We start from the raw sequence: 19401 nt of genomic DNA on the forward strand, positions 1-19401 counted from the left end.
AGTCAAGTTTATGCTACGTCATGCTTTGACTTTGAAATCCATAACAGGACAGACTGGTTGTGGGATTCCCGTACTTGACGCATGGTCGACAATCCGGAAGGCAAACAAGGAGCTGGGATTTGAACGCAATTACGTGTCACTCCTCACATTTACACCAATGAGAATGTCTACGTAAATCAGCCACAAGTCGTGGAAACGTAAGTTTTTGTATATTTTTAACACTTTTACCAACTATAGCAACGTGAGGACGAAATATGGTCACGCCAAAACAACAAGAAGCGTGTTAGTCTAGCTAACATGAGCTCCCTTTACAGTGTATGTACAACTGGAGTCCGGATTCAAACGCGTTTATTTATAGTTGCCCAAGGAGAAAAAATTCCGCAGTGAAATTATTTTATATATATATAGTAATATTGGGGGGGGGGGGGGGGGGGTAAATGTTGGAATGTAACCTGTTTTTGCTGCTACTTAGCTAAACTCATTGACTGCCTTTGACAGTGATTGACGATCCAGAGCTGCTTTAAAAATGGGTTATTTTTAAATTGACTGCAATTTACCAAGTTCAATCTCTAACTAAAGAAACAGATCAATACACTCCCTACTGTTATTTCAAAAATCAACTCATTGGCTGCCATTGACAGCGATAGACCACTAATCAGAGTTGCCCTAAAATGAACTGTTTTTACATTGACCACAGTAATTCTGGCTTTTTAGCATTTACAAAAATCAAAATAAGGAAACAGATCAACAATGGATTCAATGATGTTTCATGAATTAACAATGGCAGACATTAACAGCGATAAACGTCCAATCCGTGTGGACTGGGAACGGATGGTAAAGATTGTGATTTTCAAGGGGGGAATGTAGTTTTCAGTAAATAAAACAAAACATGAAATTGGAAAAATTGACTTTTCACTAGAAAAATGACTTCCAGGGACGAAAAAGGAAAAAACAGCTAATAACACTTTTTCTTTTTTGTTTGCCAGATTTTTTTTCACTCAACATGGTTTTTCTTTTGAAAACAAATTATTGACTTGAACAATTTGACGGTTTTGGGGAAATGACTATAAAATAAAAACATTTGGAGAAGTCTTTTAAAAATAAATTCTAGACTTTAATTTTCTCTAATAACCAAAGTTTATTACTAAACTTTAACAAATCAATCTAACAAACAATATTTACCCTTTTAAACGTTTTTTTCTTTTTCAATATTTCTTTGTTTGGACCGATTATTTATCATCTAAAATATCGTGGAAAATGCGACAGTAACAAAAAAAAAATTCAATTAAGCGTTATGAGGTAGATTTTCGTGACCTATTTACAGACACTATTTTTTTCATTGTGACGTAATTTGTTTAAAATATGCGAGTGAATAATATCTTGAAGTTGTTTTTTTTTAAGCTAAATATTATACATCAGTTAATGATTCTAAGCTAAAAATGCTAGACATTTCGAATAATAAATTTAATTACTTCTTTTTATAGCTGGGTTGAAACAAAAGCGGTTGCGCAGTGTCTGTAAACGGGGGTCTTTAGGGTAAAGCGGACAAATTAAAAATAGTCTGTGGGTGTAATGTGCCATGAAACTGCTATGGCAGCATATAGATATATTGTTTGATCAAACACAACAGTTCTTTTGGCTTAAAATAGAGCAGTTTATTTTAAAGAGTGGTGCAAGAGCAGAAATCACTTTTTCAGCCTTGTGTGTGCGCGATTCCGCCATATATTAAAATTTTATTTAAAACATCTGTGTTGCTACTTAAAAAAAAAAAATATTCAGGGAAAATCTGCAGCCAAATTGTAATTTTCAGAAAAAAATGAATTTGAAATTTTTGGATATTGCCATTTCATATGGAAAAAAATGACTTTCAGGAAATTCATCGTGACAGAAAGTAAAAACAAAGTGAATTTTTTTCATCAAAAATTATGTTGTTGTGTCAACAAATGATTTTCCTTTAAAATATGAACTTCTGATGAGATATGACTAGCAAAAATAACATTTGGGGAAAAGTTGTAATCATTATATATATAAAATATATATAAATATTTAAAAAAATCTTGACTTTTAATTTTTTTTCTTCCGAATATTGAATTTTTTAAGAACAAAAGCATGTTTTAAAAAAACTTTTTCATTTCAACACTTTAGCATTTTGGCAGAGTTGTAATTTTTACAGAAAAAGTACAGTGTCACCTCCTATCGTTTTGATTGCAAGGCTAACTACAATCTATACATTTTCAGAAATACCCAAAGAGAAGAGACGCGTGGAAAGGGTCGTTTTTGAGCCCACATTTCTGCGGTCAAACCCGCCGAAGCCATCGGTAAATATGAAGGCCTTGATCCTCGTGGGGGGTTACGGCACACGCCTGAGACCGCTCACTTTGAGCGTGCCCAAGCCGCTGGTTGACTTCTGCAACAAGCCCATCTTGCTGCACCAGGTGGAGGCGTTGGTTAAGGTAGGCACGACCTTCCTTTTGTCAGTAGGGGGCGCCGGTAGCATTAAAGTGCTTGTGACACGAAAAAGCATGTTTATTTCATAATACACGCGGTATTTTATGCTCCTGAATGATATGGACCGCTTGGATGTGTGTGGAAGCGATCGCTATATTTATTTAGTTTTTTGAATCCCGCGCCAGGAAAATGAGTGACTTCCGGCTTCGGTCTCGCATTGAGGAGGAGGGCGCTGTGACGTGTACGGTAGAAGACGTCCTCTTCACGCTACAGTGTACTGTTGTGTATGAGGACGAAGGATTCAGCTGATTTTGCGGATTAATACTTTTATTTTTTGCATCACGCCAGCCAAACGGCTGCAGAAAAATCATTCTTTATGCGGGAGAGGCGTATGCGCCTTTTTGGAGTTTCAAAAGGTTCCCATTCACCGTGGATATTTACTGTGGGACCATTGGACTTACAAGGAAGTGAGTAAACATCTTGTTTTGTATTATGTCAAATACGAATACAGTGATTACAAAGTAAACACTATAAAATTCCTTTAAATAAAGGACTACTTACGTTTGATCATTAATAGGCATGTAAAAAGCTATCCTCATGCTCATTAGCAGTTAGCTGTTAGCGCGTTAGCTACACAACAATTCCAGCCACCCTCCTCCAGGGAACGAACTGTAAATTGCTCTCCGCCGGGCGGTTTGCCGATCCGCAAAGAAACTCGACAACCGGGTCGTCATGTCAAATAATCCAGGCTAGTTATGTGTGATTTTCCACTTCGAAGACTTTGAAACATCCCTCGGTTCGGGTTAGCATGTCGGCTAGCTGTCACTCCTTCTGGTCTGTTTACATTCTCCGAAGCCGGGGAAGGGAAATGACATATGTCCGATTTAGGTGTCATAAAATATCGTTCGGCAGGTGTGACAGTAAAGGTAAAGTCGACTGTTTTGACCATTATGGAGTAATTTTGCCATGTCGTCTTGGATAAATGGATTTTTATTATTTTATATTCCATTTAGCACAAGTTATTTGTCATGACCATGCCATTTATTTAGCAATTGGGGAAAGTACTTGGGTAAAAAGAATATCCTGTAAAAATATTGAAGTAAAGAGACAGAAACAATGACATTTTGCCGCTCTCTTCGTCGCGTTTTCCTCATTGTGAATAGTTCCCCCTCGACGGGCTGACTGGTCCTTCTCAAGCCATTTATATAGCTATTGGGGAAAAATACTTGGATAAAAAGAATATCCTGTAAAAATATTGAAGTAAAGAGACAGAAACAATGACATTTTGCCGCTCTCTTCGTCGCGTTTTCCTCATTGTGAATAGTTCCCCCTCGACGGGCTGACGGGTCCTTCTCAAGCCATTTATATAGCTATTGGGGAAAATACTTGGATAAAAAGAATATCCTGTAAAAATATTGGGAGTAGAGAGACTGAAACAATGACATTTTGCAGCTCTCTTCGTCTCGTTTTCCTCGTTCTGAACAATTCCCCCTCAATGGGCTGAATAGTAAAACCGATGAGCCTAGTCTACCGCTGACGTCATCCACCTGTTGGGGACGCTAAAGCCCTATAATTGTAGGCGTGGCTAACCGGCAGATTAAAAGACTCATTTCTCGTCATCTGCGCTTTGCTAAATTGTTGTATATGGTCGAATCGTCTCAAAATATGATTCTAATTCACATAATAATGCCATTTAAGACTTTTTTTCTGGTGTCGTATGCTCTTTAACGTGTATGTGTGTTTTTTGTCTGTCCAGGCTGGTGTGAAACATGTCGTTTTGGCGGTGAGCTACATGTCGGAACTGCTGGAGCGAGAAATGCGGGTCCAAGAACAGAGAGTAAGTGCAACACACCATGACAAACATCGATTTTCAGTCGTTATCGTCGGAGAGGTTTTAAATGGAAAGACAACACCTTTAGCATTTCTGTCCTACTGGAAATAATCTGGTTTGATAAATTGAAAATAAACACAGAATTACATTTTTCAGATGTCACACTAAAATCCAACTGTAAGACAGTGCAAGACTGCCGTTTGATGAGCAAGCCACATCTCTATTGACAAAAATGCAGTATTTTCTCTGGTGTCTTTTCCAAATCGTGCAACCTTTGAGCTCTTTTGCTTTCTCTTGTATTTACTTGCCCCATTTCTGCAAATAGTGGCAGATGGAATTTATTGACTCAACCTCAGACGAGTGAGCTATTAAGCTAATTCCGTTCCTAAGCTGTTTTTTTTTTTTTTTTTTTGGTTCTGCTCCTTAGCTTGGAATTCGTATTTCGCTCTCACACGAGAAGGAACCTCTAGGAACGGGTGAGTAATGCTACATTTTGTGTTTACAGCTTAAGGTTTACACAGAAAGTGTGGGAATGAGATTGAGCCTTGAGGAACTCCACCTAAGTTCTGAATCAATTGCCAAAATAATTTTGTGAGTTTATTGCCAAGTCAAATCAACTTGACCACATTTGTCTTGATCTCTGGAACTAGCGGGTCCTCTGGCGCTGGCCCGCAAGCTGCTGGATGTTGACAATGAGCCCTTTTTCGTCCTCAACTCGGACGTCATATGTGACTTTCCCTTCCAAGATATGCTCAAGTTTCACTGCGACCACGGCAAGGAGGGCACTATTGTGGTGAGTGAGACAATCATGTGCAATTGTAGTTGATGTAAAATGGATCCTCATAGATATTGATGTGAAAGGTGACCCGCGTGGAAGAGCCGTCCAAGTATGGCGTGGTGGTGTTCGAGGCGGAAAGCGGTAGGATCCATCGCTTCGTAGAGAAGCCACAGGTGTTCGTGTCCAACAAGATCAACGCTGGCATGTACATCTTCAATTCCACCATGCTCGGTAGAATCCAGGTCGGGGAAAACCCCCACTCGACATGAAACTTTGCGCTTCCTTAAGTTGTAACGGTTGCTTGATGTCTTTGTGCAGTTGAGACCGACGTCCATAGAGAAAGAGATTTTCCCTATCATGGCTGAAGAAGGACAGTTGTACGCTATGGAGCTGCAGGGTAACTATGACTAATGAAGTAGTGGAATGGGTTGAAAAGTGGAAAACCTGAAATTTTACCCCAAAGCTAATATTCCAAACTTTTACACATTTGCGTTGTTTTGATTTCCTCAGCTCACGGCTCCACAAGACGTAAGTTGTTTTTGTTAAATCCAACCAGAAGCCCTTGACACAAAGCACAGATACCAAAATTTTGAACCAAATGTTGGAATGGATGAGAATCAGACATACCTCATGCAGGGTTCTGCAATCTATGGCACACTAGATCACCCCTCCCAATCTCCTAGTTTTACTAGAACCTACCTGTAGTTGTACATTCTTCGTCAAAGACCTGCAGGAACAGACTTTTCCCGAAGGACAAATAGCCAGATCAGGCTTTGAGATTAAGAGGATCAAAACAGACTAAAAGACCAAAATTGGAGCGCGATACCAGAGACCGTCAGATTCAGTCACCTGGACCTAAGTCAAAGACTCAGATTGTAGTAAAAGATCACAGACTAATACTTGGACCGGGGTCAAATTCCTGGACCAGGTTCTTAAACTTGGACCACTGTGAAAGATTTAGACTAAGAAAATACCTACAGCAAAGTTTGATGCCAAAATTAAAGCACTCAATGACATTCTGAAGCTTAGGTTAAGACTCAGATTGTAGGTGAAGACCTACACTACTGACTAATATCTGGACTGGGGTCAAAATCTTGGACCAGCTTTACAAACTTATACCTTTGTAAAAGTTTTAGAAAACATAGAGGGTGAATGCAGAATCAAAGATCAAGATCACACTCAGCATTCGGCACCTGTGCCGAAGTTAAAACTCATCACCATAAAAGACCTGTGACTGATACACATGGGTGAAAATGGGCCAGAACACCGTTCCGGTATAAGATTTGGTGCCGGAACAGGGCGGAACCGTGCTTTGATCCCGAAAATTTGACGGCAACTGTCAAAACCCTATGTAAAAAAAAAAAAAAAAAACTGCCAGGCTGCCACACACATTTCATCTCTAAGAAGAAAACATTCTACCAACGTCATTTACATCAACAACTAGCATGAAAAGGTGCTTGTGTAGCGTAATCCGTTTCCACCGATATTCATTATTTATGGACAGACAACACGGAACGAAGCAAAGCAAACTGCCTTGGACACAGTTATCCGTTCAATTGGCTGACATACTGAGATGTGATCAGCAGGGATAGTTAGCTCTGATTGGTTCAAATGCACGTTTTTTGGAACAGCAAGAAAAAAAGAACAAACTTGTTGAATTGATGCGATAAAAAAGGGCAATGCAACAGAAAATTGATCAGATCTTTAAGAGACAGGAAAGAGTTGAATAGAAGAGACTTATTTGTTATTTGCTTTGATGGGGATGTTCAGAACATCTTCCCTGTCAATGTGCACTTTGGACTAATTTTTGTTCATTTATGTTAGGGTACTTATTTAATTCTTTATGATAAAAAAAAAGTTAATTCTGTGATCTTCAAAATATATTCCTTTTCACAGTGCATAAGTCATTCGTACTTTTTATGAATGTAAGTTACGTATGTCTAAATTATTTAAAAAACGAAAAGTAAATGTTTACATTAGCTTCAATTTTAATTTGCATCCAATGTTCTTAAGTAGTCAAAATTGAGGTTTTGCATTTTGGTGTGAGGAAATGAGGGAAAATAAAAATTAGATGCGAATTGGGGTTACTGTTGTTTTTAACTTTTATTTTGTATGTGTTATAGGAATAATGGTTCCGAAAGCAGTTTTATTTGCATTTCAGTGGTTTTAGGAGGTTTGACCCTAACCTCCCGCACCCCTAAAAAACTCCAAAACAAAACAAAATTCTGAACACTCTGTGGCAACCTTCATGTCAGGGAATTCCAGCAAGAAATGCTATCTGTTTTCAGCCCTGCTGATACCTAGACTGGAATCAAAGTTCTGAATCAACTTTATAAACTTGAACCTTTGTACAAGATCTGGACCATAAGAAAATACCTATATTAAAGATTGATGTACCAGAATCAAAGATCTACATACAATTCAGACACAAGAAACTCATGTCAAGACTCAGACAACAGTAAAAGAGGTAGAACAATGACTGATACTTGGACTGCAGTCAAGGTCTGGACCAGGATTTTTTAACTATGAACTGTGTGAAAGACTCAAAACACACTAAAAGACCCAAGCATCTGATTCCAAGATTTGAACGCTAATTCAGAATAAAACACCTGTCCCAGAGTCAAACATTTGAATCACTGCCCATGACATGACTTCAGTCCATGTCTTTTACTTTTGTCCAGATTTTTGCCTTAAGGATAAGACCTGTTTTTTTATAAATGGGTCAAGGTCTCTGACTTTTCAAAGCCTTGAATAGACTTTTACTTTGTATTTGACTTCAATTGTGTGATTTTTTTTGTTTGTTCCCCATACACCTAGCAGATAGCCACATCCCCAAATCAGATTGTTTGTTTCTAGTATAGATTGTTTGACTTAACACGTGTTGAACTGCTGGCAAAGACAGAGCATCCTGATGATCCTTTGTAGATCCCAGAACGAACTATTTGCCTCATCGTTTTAGGTTTCTGGATGGACATTGGGCAACCCAAAGACTTCCTTACGGGAATGTGCATGTACCTGCAGTCGCTACGTCAACACGCACCTGAAAGGCTACACACCGGGCCTGGTTTCCTTGGCAACGTTTTAGTGGTGAGTCCGTCGTCTGAAATTAGAGAAATTTTATTCGGTCCTCACGCGTTCTCCGCCGCAAAGGACCCGACGGCTCAGATTGGCAAGAACTGCACCATCGGGCCCAATGTAACCATCGGTGCTGGCGTGGTGGTGGAGGACGGCGTACGGGTCAAGCGCTGCACGGTTCTGAAGGGGGCCCGGGTACGCTCGCATTCTTGGCTTGAGAGCTGTATCGTCGGATGGAGTTCCTCTGTGGGGCAGTGGGTACGTGAACGCTAGAACCCGGGTCACTCAAGTCTCTAATTTGACTCAGTGGGCTAAAACTGATTAACTCAAGTCATTTCCATTGAAGGCGATGCACGTCCAATACATTTTGACTGGACGACTTTGACTATTGAACTTTAAGTTTCAAGACAAAAATCACGAGTTTTTTTATTTCTCTGAAGTTATATTATGCTTGATGAACAATATATATTACTAAATTTATAATTTTCTTAAAAAAATAAAAAGGTGAGAAAAGAGGCAATCGGTCCATCTTTTCCCTCCAGGTCCGCATGGAGAACGTGACGGTCCTGGGTGAGGACGTGCTGGTCAATGACGAGCTCTACCTGAACGGTGCCAATGTCCTGCCGCATAAGTCCATCAGCGAGTCAGTCCCTGAACCGCGCATCATCATGTAATCCCGAAAATTGGACCTGCTTTTTCTCTGAACTACTCAACAACCGAACTGTGCCCCTGAGTCTAAAGTCGGCGGAACAAGACAAACCTTTTCTCTCTTCCTGGACACCAATGTTTTTTTCCACCTGGATGCCAGTGAGGACCGCGCTTCCTGAGAAATGTTCACCTTGACCACTTGAGGGCAGCAAAACACTTGAACCTCCATAGTCCAGCCGTGATTTACTATTTGTTTGTTCATCAGAAAATGTTGCTTTTTTTGTACAGCTGCTCTCTGAATAAACACAACACAAACAAACACAATGGGAGTACACTAAATTCCCATTTGGCAAGTTAAAACTTAAGAAGAGGAAAAAAAATCCCGCCTCTGTTGGTTAAATCATTCTCTGCCATTGACGGCACTAATCGTCCAATCCATTTGAATTGGGAGGGGCTGGCAACGATGGAATGCAAAAAAAAAAAAAAAAAAAAAAAAACCCTCAAAAAATGGAAATTTTCTCCCCAAAATGTAATTTTTCAAAAACATTTGAGAACCTTCATTTGTTTGGAGGACTGACTTTGAATTAATGAACGGCCCTTTCCAGTCGAAATAAATTGCATGTCTCGTGCCATCAATGGGAACCTATGAGTTAATTTTAGTTTGTAGCTTTAAAAAAATGTACCTAATTAACTAATTTCATTTTGTTGCCTGTAAAGATCTGCATTTTGACTATTTATTATTAAACTACTAATCTAACAGTAACAGCAATTTTGTCTAATCCACACGTTTTTGTATCAAATCAAAAGATATTTCCTGCATTTTCTTTTAAGATGCCATTAACAGCAATAGACGTCCAATCCATTTGAAGTGCAGGACTGAAAGCCTCAGTTATTTTAAGTATTGGATTTTGGATTGTAATTACTGTTAGCCAGGCTATGACAAGTTGATGTCGAGGGGTGGAAATGTTTTTTTTTAGCCTGACAGTCAATTATGTTTTCCCCCCTGATAACTTTATTGGTGCATTATTTAAAAAAAAAAGCTCAACAATTTAGTTTTTCTCAATTGCTTTTGTACGTTTCTCACTTAAAATTCTTAAAAACTACTTATTCAATCATCAAAACATTGCATCACTAGTGAACATCAAAAATGCAGTTTCTCATTTCTTTAAACAAGTTGCAGTTTTTTTTTCATACATCCATGCAAATTATTTGTACAATTCTCTGCTGTTTCCCACATTATCAGCTGCATTTGTCATGATGGTCGAAATGGATTACCATGGGTCTCTATTGAAGTCTCACCACCCACTACATGAGTCATCAGTTCACTGCATAAATCTTTACATTCAAAATGGATTAACATGTCAGAATATGTCAACGTGTGTGCTTATTTCTAAGCATTTTTGTTACTTATTTTACGTTACTTATTCTAACCTGCCAAAATTTGTTAACAGTTTGTGACAATGTGAGTTTCCACTATGCCAACATAATCCGGGAACGGATTGCAACCCACAACAGAATGGTAATGAAATTCCTACCAGTATACTCCCCATTCCTCAATCCCATAGAAGAATTTTCTTCACATGGAGATGGCAAGTGTATGATCGCCAGCCTCACAATCAGATGACTCTCTGGATGCCATGAATATAGCATGCAGTGACATCGCAGCAGATGCCTGCAAAGGCTGGATAAGGCATTCAAGAAGATTCTTTCCACGCTGTGTAGCAAGAGAGGACATCCATTGTGACGTGAATGGAAATTCGTGGTCCAACAGAAGAATGTCAAGATGTGTAGAAAAAATGGGGGGAAAAAATCGCGACAGCACTCAAAGTTTAGTTCTGCCGTTTGTCTTATGTTCACATTTCTAATTTTGCTTTTGTTTTTTCTTTGTGATATTCAGTGTTGTCTTTTGCTCTCTGCGTCGCAATGACGTGGTCTGTCAAGAGACATTGTAAAAAAAAGTAAAAGTGTAAACTGAATCTTGTTCAGTCCCTTGCAATCAATCTCCCAGACACAAAGTTGTAACTTGCAATTTTCATCAAAACTTACGTAAACCCTCTTCAGCATCAGAGCCTTCCACCAGAGCAACTGTTCAATTAAGAGCATGACTAAGCAATTTGACTGTCTTGTCGGCACACAATGAAACAAGGACTTGTCATTCTGACAACACTGACATGTTCATTGACACAGAAATGTAATTTTAAGCGATAGACAAAGTATTTTGCACAGAAAACTGGCCTCTGCATGTAATCCATGTTGTTTAGCTAATTGTGCGACATGTTGTGAGGATTGAACAAGTAGTTTTGAAAATTTCAATTCTGATCTGAGAAATGTACCAAAGCAATTGAGAAAAACGGTAAATGCTTCCTTGAGTGAGTCCGCTCAAGCTGCTAATTTACACGCAATGAGTTGCGACAGCAACTGTTTAACAAGTTAAATGATGGTTGACGCATGCGGCGCTTTGAAGTCCACTTCTCTGGCAAGTTCAAACATTAAACATCTGTGAGTGCACTCACTGCCTAACCAACAGAGAGCAGGTAGAGGGATGGAGGGAGCGAGAGTGAGACTACGCAATTGGCTCGGGACAGCTCATCTTTATTATTATTATTTTTTTAAACTGAAAAAAATCTGGGATGGACTGAGGGCGCGAAGTAGCGAGGGATCACTGTATTGGATTTTGGATTGTAATTACTGTCAGCCAGACTATGACAAGTTGATGTCAAGGGGTGGAAAAATGTGTTTTTCTCAGCCTAAAATGAAGATCAGTCAATTATGTTTCTCCCCCTGAAAACTTTATTGGTACATTATTTAAAAAAAAAAAAATCGTTCACCAATTCAACATTAAAGAAATTCCAAACATGAAATGAGAAAGGTCGTCACAAACGTCCAACACATTCTTAATCAATCACTTGACTCGACTTGTGGGCTGCTGTGGTGACGTCATTGATGAACGACGACTTGTTCATCCCTTGCTGTAGGATGAAAATAAAAATACGTTTAACTGCTGCAGAAGGCATCATCTCCAACCTGTGCTGCTGCATTCCTGGAAACTTAATCCAGGGAGCTGTGGTTTACAAATGCCACTGCAAGGCGTGGGAGCTGACTCACCTTCTTCAGGAGGCTTTGGATGTCCTTGTCAGACCACAAATGGTAAAGAAACGCAGATGCTGACTTGCTGGATTTGGGGAAGTATCTACAAACAACAGGAGAGGTTACCACAACAGAGTATAATTAGGACCTCACGAAGAAAGGGGAAAAAATAGAACTATGAGAATAAAGTCATAGTATTACGAGATTAAAATTTTCAACTTTTCATACATTGTGATGCCACAAGTAATATGAATAGAATGAAGTCAATAGTTGTATTACGAGATTAAAATCACAATACGAAAAAAAGGCGTAATACAACGTAACTTTATGTAATACTACGTGAAAAAAGTAATATTACCAAAGTCATACATTGTTATATCACAAGATTAAAATTGTAAAACAGGAAAAAAGCCCTAATACTATGTAACTACCATATTGGCCCGAATATAAGACGGTGTTTTTTGCATTGAAATAAGACTGAAAAAGAGGGGGTTGTCTTATATACGCGGTTTAGATGTTATACCCATTCACGACACTAGATGGCGCCAGATATCATTGAAGCGATGTTGTCATGACAGATCTCAGCTACTCTCAAGTTTAACAAGTTTGCATTATTTTATTGCAATGTTTTTCCTTATTCAGATTTGTTTCAAGGCTACAGTTACAGTTAGACTTCACTTTGATGGTTAATGCAGTTATTGCAATGTCATTGTTTTATCACAATTGATTGGTTTATTTACATTTCAAAAACCAGAAGCCATTCATTTACGAATGTGATTGCACTTTAGTTTACATATTTAAATGTTCGGATATTAAGATTTGAATGAGGCAAAATAACATGCTTTTTCTCTGAAATATTTTGTTATAATCATTTGTTTCGGATGTACTGTATTTTCTGTATAAAAATTAATTTGGTGTTCAAAAAGTCTTTTTTTCAAGTGTTTTGAGTTTAAGAAAAAGAGGGGGTCGTATGATAATCAGGGCCGTCTTATTTTCGGGCCAAATAGAATTGCATTTTGTGGATGACCATGCTCGCCGCTGGATGCTGGCTGGTAAAGGTGAGCATGGCCTTCATCGTCCAGCGTCCATGGCGTGTGACGAGTCGGGCGCTCGCTTGCTGCGGGACGGCGGCTGGTATGTCTGACTAGAGTGCTCTATTTTCAGTTTAGACTTGCGCTGTTCCCCACAGTCACCATGCTTCTCGCGTCACCGCCTAGAATGCGCTATTTTCGGCTTGGGCTTGTGCCTTCACCACCAGTTCTCGCGTGTCCGCCGAGAGTGCACAATTTTCGGCTCGGACGCTGGCGTGCTCGCCTAGGCCACAGCAGATGACTACTACGGCTCTTGTCATTCCCCTGTGGCCTCAGCGAGCATTCCCAATGGACGCTCGCCGACACTGGCTTGGGTCCAGCGGGACTGATTGCCGAGGTTGCAGCAGGGGCATGAAAAAACTGTCGTTATCCGCTGAAAATGCAAGATGGAGGCGCCGGAGCGCTATGATGACAGGAGGAGATAAACGGCAGGCTTAAAGACACATTTCTCTTTATTCGCACTATGCCCAATTGTTTATATAGTTGACTCGTCTCAATGTTTGATTTTAATTTCAATAACAATGCTATTTAAGATTTCATTTATCATGTCATGCACACTTTAAAGTCATAATATTACGAGAAAAAAAACGCAGTATTAGGAGATTAAACTAAGAATTAAGAGCATTAAGTCATTTATGAAATCAATTCTAAAATAGCTTATCGAGATGCTCTCAATATTGTTCATTTTAATGGAGGTGGCGAAGCACCACGGTAAGTTCTAGTACTACTACGTACTACTGCTAATTTAGCTAAATTACATACGTATTATGAAAAAATACATAATATTACAAATTTAATCTTGTATTAATTTTTTTCTAATAATTAAATGTACAATTATGTAACCTTACTTTTTTTTAACTTACCGTGTTGGCCCGAATATAAGACGGCCCTGATTATAAGACGACCCCCTCTTTTTCAAGACTCAAGTTTGAAAAAAAGACTTTTTGAACACCAAATTAATTTTTATACAGAAAATAATTACAGTAAATCCGAAGCAAATGATTAGAACAATATATTTTAGAGAAAAAGCATGTTATTTTGCCTCATTTAAATCTTAATATCTGAACATTTGAATATATAAAAACTAAAGTGCAATCACATTCGTAAGTGAATGGCTTCTGGTTTTTGAAATGTAAATAAACCAATCTATTGTGATAAAACAACAAAATTGCAATAACTGCATTAACCATCAAAGTGAAGTCTAACTGTAACTGTAGTCTTGAAACAAATCTGAATAAGGAAAAACCTTGCAATAAAATAATGCAAACTGGTTAAACTTGAGAGTAGCCGAGCTCATGACAGAACATCGCTTCAATGATATCTGGCGCCATCTAGCATCGTGAATGGGTATAATGTCTAGACCTTGAATATAAGACGACCTCCACTTTTTCAGTCTTATTTCAATGCAAAAAACACCGTCTTATATTCGGGCCAATATGGTACTTTTTTCTCATATTACATAAAGTTACATAGTATTACGACTTTAATCCCTCCTTTTTCTTGTAATATTATGACTTTAATCTTGCAATATTACGACTAGGAACCTCTTGGTACCTCACGATACGATATGATACAAAGCTCATGATAACGATTTCACGACAAGGCAATACAACGATTATTGATACATTGGTCAGGAAATCATTCTAGGATGTTCCACAAAACAACTAATAAACAGAAAAACAAGCTGTTTTCATCCTGCTGCTGTGAATTTGAATGAGTTTATCACCAATAGACGCCCAATCCGTTTGAGTTGGGAGGGTGGCAGCGAATGAACATGTGGCAACTAATAAGTTTAATTTGAGCTGATTTCAGGCCATTTGCTGTTGATTTTCAGTCACTCCCTGTTGATTTTGGGGCATTTATGGATCAGTTCCTGTTTGTTTTGCGTTCCAGAACAGTGAAGTGACCCAGGAATCTCCCCAAATGAAAAAGCAGTGACTCTGACTCAACAGGAAGTGACCTGTAAATGCCCAAAACGGCACAAAAATTTAACCTCTAAACTCGCCCGAAATCGGAAAGACTAGCTGCGAATGCTCTAGTTTTGAATGAACCGAATGAATAAATGTTTTTGGAATTTATTCGCCCCTCCCGGACTGAATAGATTGGGCGTCCGTTGCCGTCAATGGCAGCCATAGAGTTAACAGAAACACAGTTATGGTGGATGATTTTGGTAGCACCTTGTTGATTCCTTTTGATTTTTAAATGTTGTCACCTTTTTAAAATGATATATCGATTCTTGGCAGGAGCGTATCGATAACATTTTGGGATAGAGAGTATCATGATATGTCACCATTTCGATATTTTGTCCCAGCCCTAATTACGATCCATGACTTTCTTCTCGTATTAAGGAGATAAAGACTTAATATTTAAAACTTAGTTCTTGTAGGTCTATTTTTTTTTCTTTGTGTGACCCTAATGCTACCTTCATGTATGTCTGTCTCTGTTCAACTCACCTGTTTTGGCTGAGCTCTTTGAGTGAGTTGATCAAGCCGCCGTTTAGCAGGCGCTTGCCGCTTTCGGGTTCTTTGGCCAACAGGAAATTGGCCGTCTGGCACGCCATGGCCAGCGTGTCATCCGACTCGTTGCCGGCCTCGGTGCCCGCGCTCAGAATGCCCAGTAGCTCGGGCAACACCTTACGAGCTGCGACGACAAAAGGGCAGCAATACATCAGTTGTGTTCGTTATGTTTAATTCTTTTTAAAACTTTTCAGGATGTTCAAATTGTCCCCACCAACTTTAGCAACCCTATTTGCATTACATTATTAATTCAGTTATATAATAATAATAATTATATTTATATAATATGATAAAAATTTAGATTATCTTCACATATGTTGTTAGGATTGAAATTGGCTTTACCATTATTAAGTGAATAATTTTAATTATGTTCAAACTTAGATTTTTCACTTGCTGAATGTACCGGTTTATTTTCCCCCCTCAAACGCACGTTTGATTGGCTGATGAACACACACACACACACCCTCCCGCCACACAGACACACACGCACACTCACGCAACCCCGACAGATTCATGCTGACAACATGCCGTGTCCTCCGCCCCCTCAAAAGAGGAGGGATATTAGAATTTTTTTTCAGCCAGCAGCAGCCACTGTAAGTAATGTAAAAAGACGTCAATGTTGTGGAGGTGGGGAACACACCACTAATTTTGCTACTGAAAATCGGACCAGCATCAGAGTTGGCATAACATTAAACTGTGTGAACTTGCTAACCTGCAAAATGACTGCCGTCAAGCCAGCCTCCGCAAGGAACAACGAAGTCAAGCTAGCCATCTCTCATTTGGATCATTATTTGCATTACGTGCATCACGGTAATACAACAAGGTAGCTTCACAGTGCAAGTCCCTTTATTTAACCCTTAGATGCATAAGTGGGTCAAAAATGACCCGATGAGGTTGTTTTATTGAAATATCTTCGGAATGAAAAATTGTTATCAATTCATATTCCAGGTATTCCTCAAAAAACATGTCTTTGATATAATGCCATTCAGATTTTTGATGAACTTTTTATACATTTGAAGAAATTGTCATTTTTGTATTACTACCCTAAGCTTCCACAAGTGGGTCAAAAATGACCCACATGCATTTTCTATGGAATCCAATGGGAATCTTTCATTCTTAACAACTTTGGCTGTCAGGAATAAATTTACCGTGGACCACACAGACTAGGTATGTAAAAAGTGACATCCCTTAAGAAGATTATTTTACACAGCAAGAGCTGAGATGTGTACTGTAAGTATTATGTCCATATAGTATTTTGTGTGTCTGTCTTTCATGACTCTTTATTATTATTTATCAACAAATTAACGTACTTCATAACTACCTAGCTAACTAAGGCTAGGTTCATACTGCAGGTCCTAATGCACAATTCCGATTTTTGTCATATGTTTTTTTGGCGTATCCGTTCAGACTGCCCTTGTCCATTGAGCCTGTTCAAGTATGACACATGTGCTCTAATTCGCAGTCCGAAATGCGCTGAGCAAACTGACCCGCATGCGCAGGAGCATTGGAGCAGAGAGAAAACCGAGCATTGTCAGGCTTATTCTCAACCCATTTTATTTTTCTATGACTGCTGTCAAGCCCGTTCCTTCCCCATAAGCCGCGTTCAAGCTAGGCGCTAACGCTAATGCACAGCTGCACCGTTACCGTAGCACCCTGTCTCTTTCGCTCCTTGCTGATGTTAATTGCTGCATGAATTCCAATTTGGGGGACTTGACAGTTCGGACCGCAGCCACATTCTGGAAAAATTTGGCCCGGATGGGATTTTAACCACATACAAAAGTGACCTGGATCGAATTTGAAAATGGTCCACTTTTATGCGACTTTTCCCGTTCAGTCGAGTCGGAAGAACGTGAAAAAATCGGATTTGTGCTGGATTTACAGCTGAAATGGTCCTACAGATGTTGAATGATGGAGAGGCAGTGACTCAAGTTGGACTCAAGTGTCCGAAATTTCTGATGATGAGGACCCAGACGATTGTTCAGGTGGCAGTGGCAGTTGTCCACCTGGAAATCCAACTGAACAGCATCAATCTGACTCATAAGATTCCACTCATGTGTCCTCTGAAGAATAAAGTGTCCAAATCATGGCCAACAGAATGAATTGGTGGGGCTCTTACTAGAGAGAATTACCTCCCACCCAGGGCAGAACACAGAGCCACAATACCCTCAGAAATCGGTCAGTGCCTCCACAAGGGCTTCGCACCGCTGTCTCACCAAAAAGATGCATGGGAGCTCGTCATCATTGATGATAAAATACAAGGAAGGACAAAGTCTATTGCTGTTCTGTTTTTTTTTTTTTTTTCCAAAAAATGTTAATTGAATAATAAAGATATTTCAAGCATGAAATCATTCTTGTGTGGCCCTAAATATCATACTAATTAATATAGAAGTGATTATTCTTCACCAAAATGACATAAAAACACATTGGTTCAAATATGGGTCATTTTTGACTCACTTATGGAAGAGTTTAGGGTCCAGTAACTTGTGCATCTAAGGGTTAAAGTCTTGGAGTAGTCTAGTATGGGTCAGATGTACATCGGTCCTTGGACATCTCATATTTTTTTTCATTGATTTTTTTCCCAAATCACATTTATGTTACAATAATTTAGTTGGAGTCTTGGGGTGCTCTAGTGTCCCCCAAAAGTGGACCCATTCTTGGATAGTTCCCCGTTTTTTCCATAAAGGGACTTGCACTTCAAATGGTTCTTTAGTAGTTTTTGAAAACAAAGGATTGAACTGACCGTTTTCACCTAAATCAATAAGCATGAAATATTTGTAAGAAATGTAGCCCTGACCCCTGTTCAATAATCTGTTTGGTCTTATTAATGTCCCGTCCCCAGCAAAAAGTGTACATGCAGTTTATGCTGCTGTATCGTCCCTACCAGTGTAGTTACAAGAATCCGACTACATTATGGTATATTTTTACTAATGCTACAGTGTTTCACAGTACACCCCTCGCACTTCTGCAGATATTTAAGTATATCTTTTCATGGGACATCACTGACAAAATGACACTTTGACACAATGAAAAGTAGTCTGTGTGCAGCTTATATAATAGAGGTCATTTATTTTCCCCTCAAAATAACTCAAAATATAGCCATTAATATCTAAACCCCTGGCAACAAAAGTGAGTACACCCCTTTGAAAAAACGTACATCCCTAAATGTCCAAATTGAGTACTGCTTGTCATTTTCCCTCCAAAATGTCATGTGACTCGTTACAGGAATGCTATCAGCATTGCTGCAGAGATAGAAGAGGTGGGGGTCAGCCTGTTAGTGCTCAGACCATACGCCACACTCTACATCAAATTGGTGTGCATGACTGTCACCCCAGGAGGAAGCCTCTTCTGAAGATGGTACACAAGAAAGCCCGATAACAGTTTGCTGAAGACATGTCAACAAAGCACATGGATTACTGGAACCATGTTCTATGGTCTGATGAGACGGGCAGGCTTTCTTGTGTACCGACTACCGAGTCACATGACATTTTGGAGGGAAAATGACAAGCAGTACGCAATTTAGACATTTAGGGATGTACGGTTTTTCGATGGGGTGTACTCACTTTTGTAGCCAGAGGTTTATATATCAATGGCTATATTTCGAGTTATTTTGAGGGGAAAATAAATTAACTCTATTATATAAGCTGCACACACACTACTTTTCATTGTGTCAAAGTGTCATTTTGTCACTGTTGTCCCATGAAAAGATATACTTAAATATCTGCAGAAACGCGAGGGGTGTACTCACTTTTGTCATACACTGTATTTCTTACCCAAGATGCCTTGCAGATTTGGGTTCTTGCTGAAGTTCCGTATCAAGGCCACCGCATTCCTCTGTAGGGTCACTTTGTTAGACTTCAAAAGCGGTGTGATGACATGCAGGCCCTCCAGCTTCTGGACCATTGTCTGGCTCATCACATTGGAAACCTG

The 19401-nt window shown here is 39.2% G+C and overlaps 2 protein-coding genes across 2 annotated transcripts in view; one reads left to right on the forward strand and one right to left on the reverse strand.

Moving 5' to 3' along the window:
• Window positions 1–11807, forward strand: gmppb (GDP-mannose pyrophosphorylase B). The gene is made up of 10 exons (XM_057846722.1): window positions 1–197; window positions 2239–2453; window positions 4205–4285; window positions 4707–4755; window positions 4930–5072; window positions 5141–5299; window positions 5376–5454; window positions 8017–8144; window positions 8208–8390; window positions 8675–11807. The coding sequence occupies exons 2-10, from the start codon at window positions 2325–2327 to the stop codon at window positions 8804–8806; spliced, it is 1083 nt and encodes a 360-aa protein (XP_057702705.1). The 5' UTR covers window positions 1–197; window positions 2239–2324; the 3' UTR covers window positions 8807–11807.
• pkp1b (plakophilin 1b) overlaps window positions 11529–19401 on the reverse strand; it is a 23376-nt gene continuing 15503 nt past the window's right edge. Inside the window, exons 10-13 of the mRNA XM_057846721.1 lie at window positions 19245–19398; window positions 15412–15598; window positions 11886–11970; window positions 11529–11749 (exon numbers count right to left, since the gene is read on the reverse strand). Coding sequence (XP_057702704.1) covers window positions 11675–11749; window positions 11886–11970; window positions 15412–15598; window positions 19245–19398 — 501 coding nt within the window. The 3' untranslated portion in view covers window positions 11529–11674. The remainder of the gene's footprint in view (window positions 11750–11885; window positions 11971–15411; window positions 15599–19244; window positions 19399–19401) is intronic.

The sequence above is a fragment of the Corythoichthys intestinalis genome, chromosome 9 (genome assembly GCF_030265065.1).
Source record: "Corythoichthys intestinalis isolate RoL2023-P3 chromosome 9, ASM3026506v1, whole genome shotgun sequence".
Taxonomy (NCBI): Eukaryota; Metazoa; Chordata; class Actinopteri; order Syngnathiformes; family Syngnathidae; genus Corythoichthys; species Corythoichthys intestinalis.

What these genes read in the sequence shown, in the direction of transcription:
- gmppb (XM_057846722.1), top strand. Translation starts at nt 2,325, where the DNA reads ATGAAGGCCTTGATCCTCGTGGGGGGTTACGGCACACGCCTGAGACCG. An exon ending in TGCGGGTCCAAGAACAGAGA is followed by an intron (nt 4,286 to 4,706) that starts GTAAGTGCAACA and finishes TCTGCTCCTTAG; the next exon opens with CTTGGAATTCGTATTTCGCT. An exon ending in GTTCCTCTGTGGGGCAGTGG is followed by an intron (nt 8,391 to 8,674) that starts GTACGTGAACGC and finishes TTTTCCCTCCAG; the next exon opens with GTCCGCATGGAGAACGTGAC.